This window comes from Cyprinodon variegatus, unplaced genomic scaffold, assembly GCF_000732505.1.
Source record: "Cyprinodon variegatus isolate N-32 unplaced genomic scaffold, C_variegatus-1.0 Scaffold453, whole genome shotgun sequence".
Taxonomy (NCBI): Eukaryota; Metazoa; Chordata; class Actinopteri; order Cyprinodontiformes; family Cyprinodontidae; genus Cyprinodon; species Cyprinodon variegatus.
Genome location: NW_015150906.1, coordinates 204900 through 206159, shown reverse-complemented (window position 1 = coordinate 206159; position 1260 = coordinate 204900). Strand labels below are relative to the sequence as shown.

At 39.4% G+C, this 1260-nt stretch overlaps 1 protein-coding gene across 1 annotated transcript in view; it reads right to left on the bottom strand.

The window, feature by feature from the left end:
• The window catches only part of LOC107093920 (UDP-N-acetylhexosamine pyrophosphorylase-like protein 1), a 10375-nt gene that overhangs the window by 3051 nt on the left and 6064 nt on the right, over positions 1–1260 (bottom strand). Inside the window, exons 3-4 of the mRNA XM_015389269.1 lie at positions 374–549; positions 112–304 (exon numbers count right to left, since the gene is read on the bottom strand). Coding sequence (XP_015244755.1) covers positions 112–304; positions 374–549 — 369 coding nt within the window. The remainder of the gene's footprint in view (positions 1–111; positions 305–373; positions 550–1260) is intronic.

Below are 1260 nucleotides of genomic sequence, written 5' to 3'. Positions count from 1 at the left end.
ATAACATAGTTATGTATAATATATTACATTTCTGACTGTATGTCCCTGTAATTATTACACACTGTAGCTTTAAGTTTTTTTTTTTTTATGGGCTGTAAACCATAAAACCACTAAATAATCCAACCAATCACCTTGGCTCCACAGTCGGCTCCTTTCTTCACACAGAATCCAACAAAAACTGGGTCGGCCATCTTCACCAGGATGTTGTCCACACAGTAAACGTGGACGTACTCCACCCCTCTCCGTTTCATGTCCTCCAGCAGGTCGTTGTCCACCAGCGCCTGGTACAGACCTCCATTACCGTCTTGAAGCACAGAAATCCAATTAGATGAATTTGAATCGTTTCTGTTTGCATTGCCTGATCTAAACCTACCTGGAGCCATGGCGATCTTCCCTTTCCTCTCCAGGATGACCTTCCCATCGAAGGAGACGGCGGGGATCATCCTCTGCTCAAACATGATGACGTCTGAGGGCTCCAGGCCGAAGTGAGAGTTCTCCTGAAAGAAGGTCTGGGTGGGCTTCAGAGTGAATTCGCTGGTCATGATGTACCTGAACATAGGGGGACAAAGATGGTAAAGACACGCTCAAAAAGAAGAAGAAAATAAGCTCTTATCAATAAGCTGGATTAGCTCATTTAATAATTAGCTAATCATATCTGCTCTCAAATCAGGAAAATGTGGAAGAGCTAACTTATTGAGCTACAGCTGATTAGCTGGAGATCTGAAGCTCCAGGAGGTTCTGATCTGTTCAAATCTGAGTTCTTTTTAATTCCAAATGTAAGGAGACCAAAAAGAAAAAGCTAAATCAAAGGCCAGGGGCGTCAGCTGACCCAAAATTATACAGGGGCATAATAGTGCACAAAAAGAAATGCGAGCGTGCAAAGCATTTCTTGGGGAATTATTTATTTTTAAAAAGCATGGGAACAGATAATTAATGCAAGCACTTTTTAAGCACTTATTTATTATTATAAAGCGTCATAAATAAACTGTACAATCAGATTGTTCTTTTCTGCATCATTAAAGATCTACACTGCAAAAAAGTTTAAATCTTGATAAGTCATTTTTTAAGCGTTATTTTATGTCATGTGGTGGGAAAATATATATATATATATCCTTTTAATTCCCTTTTACATATATTGATTTATGACTGCTGAGTTTCATTCATTCAGGCCTCAGAGCTGCATACAGGGTGTCTAAGGGAGAGGGGTCGTTTATTCTATTAGGAAATGTGTTTGGGATAAAAAATAAGGGTTCTCATAAC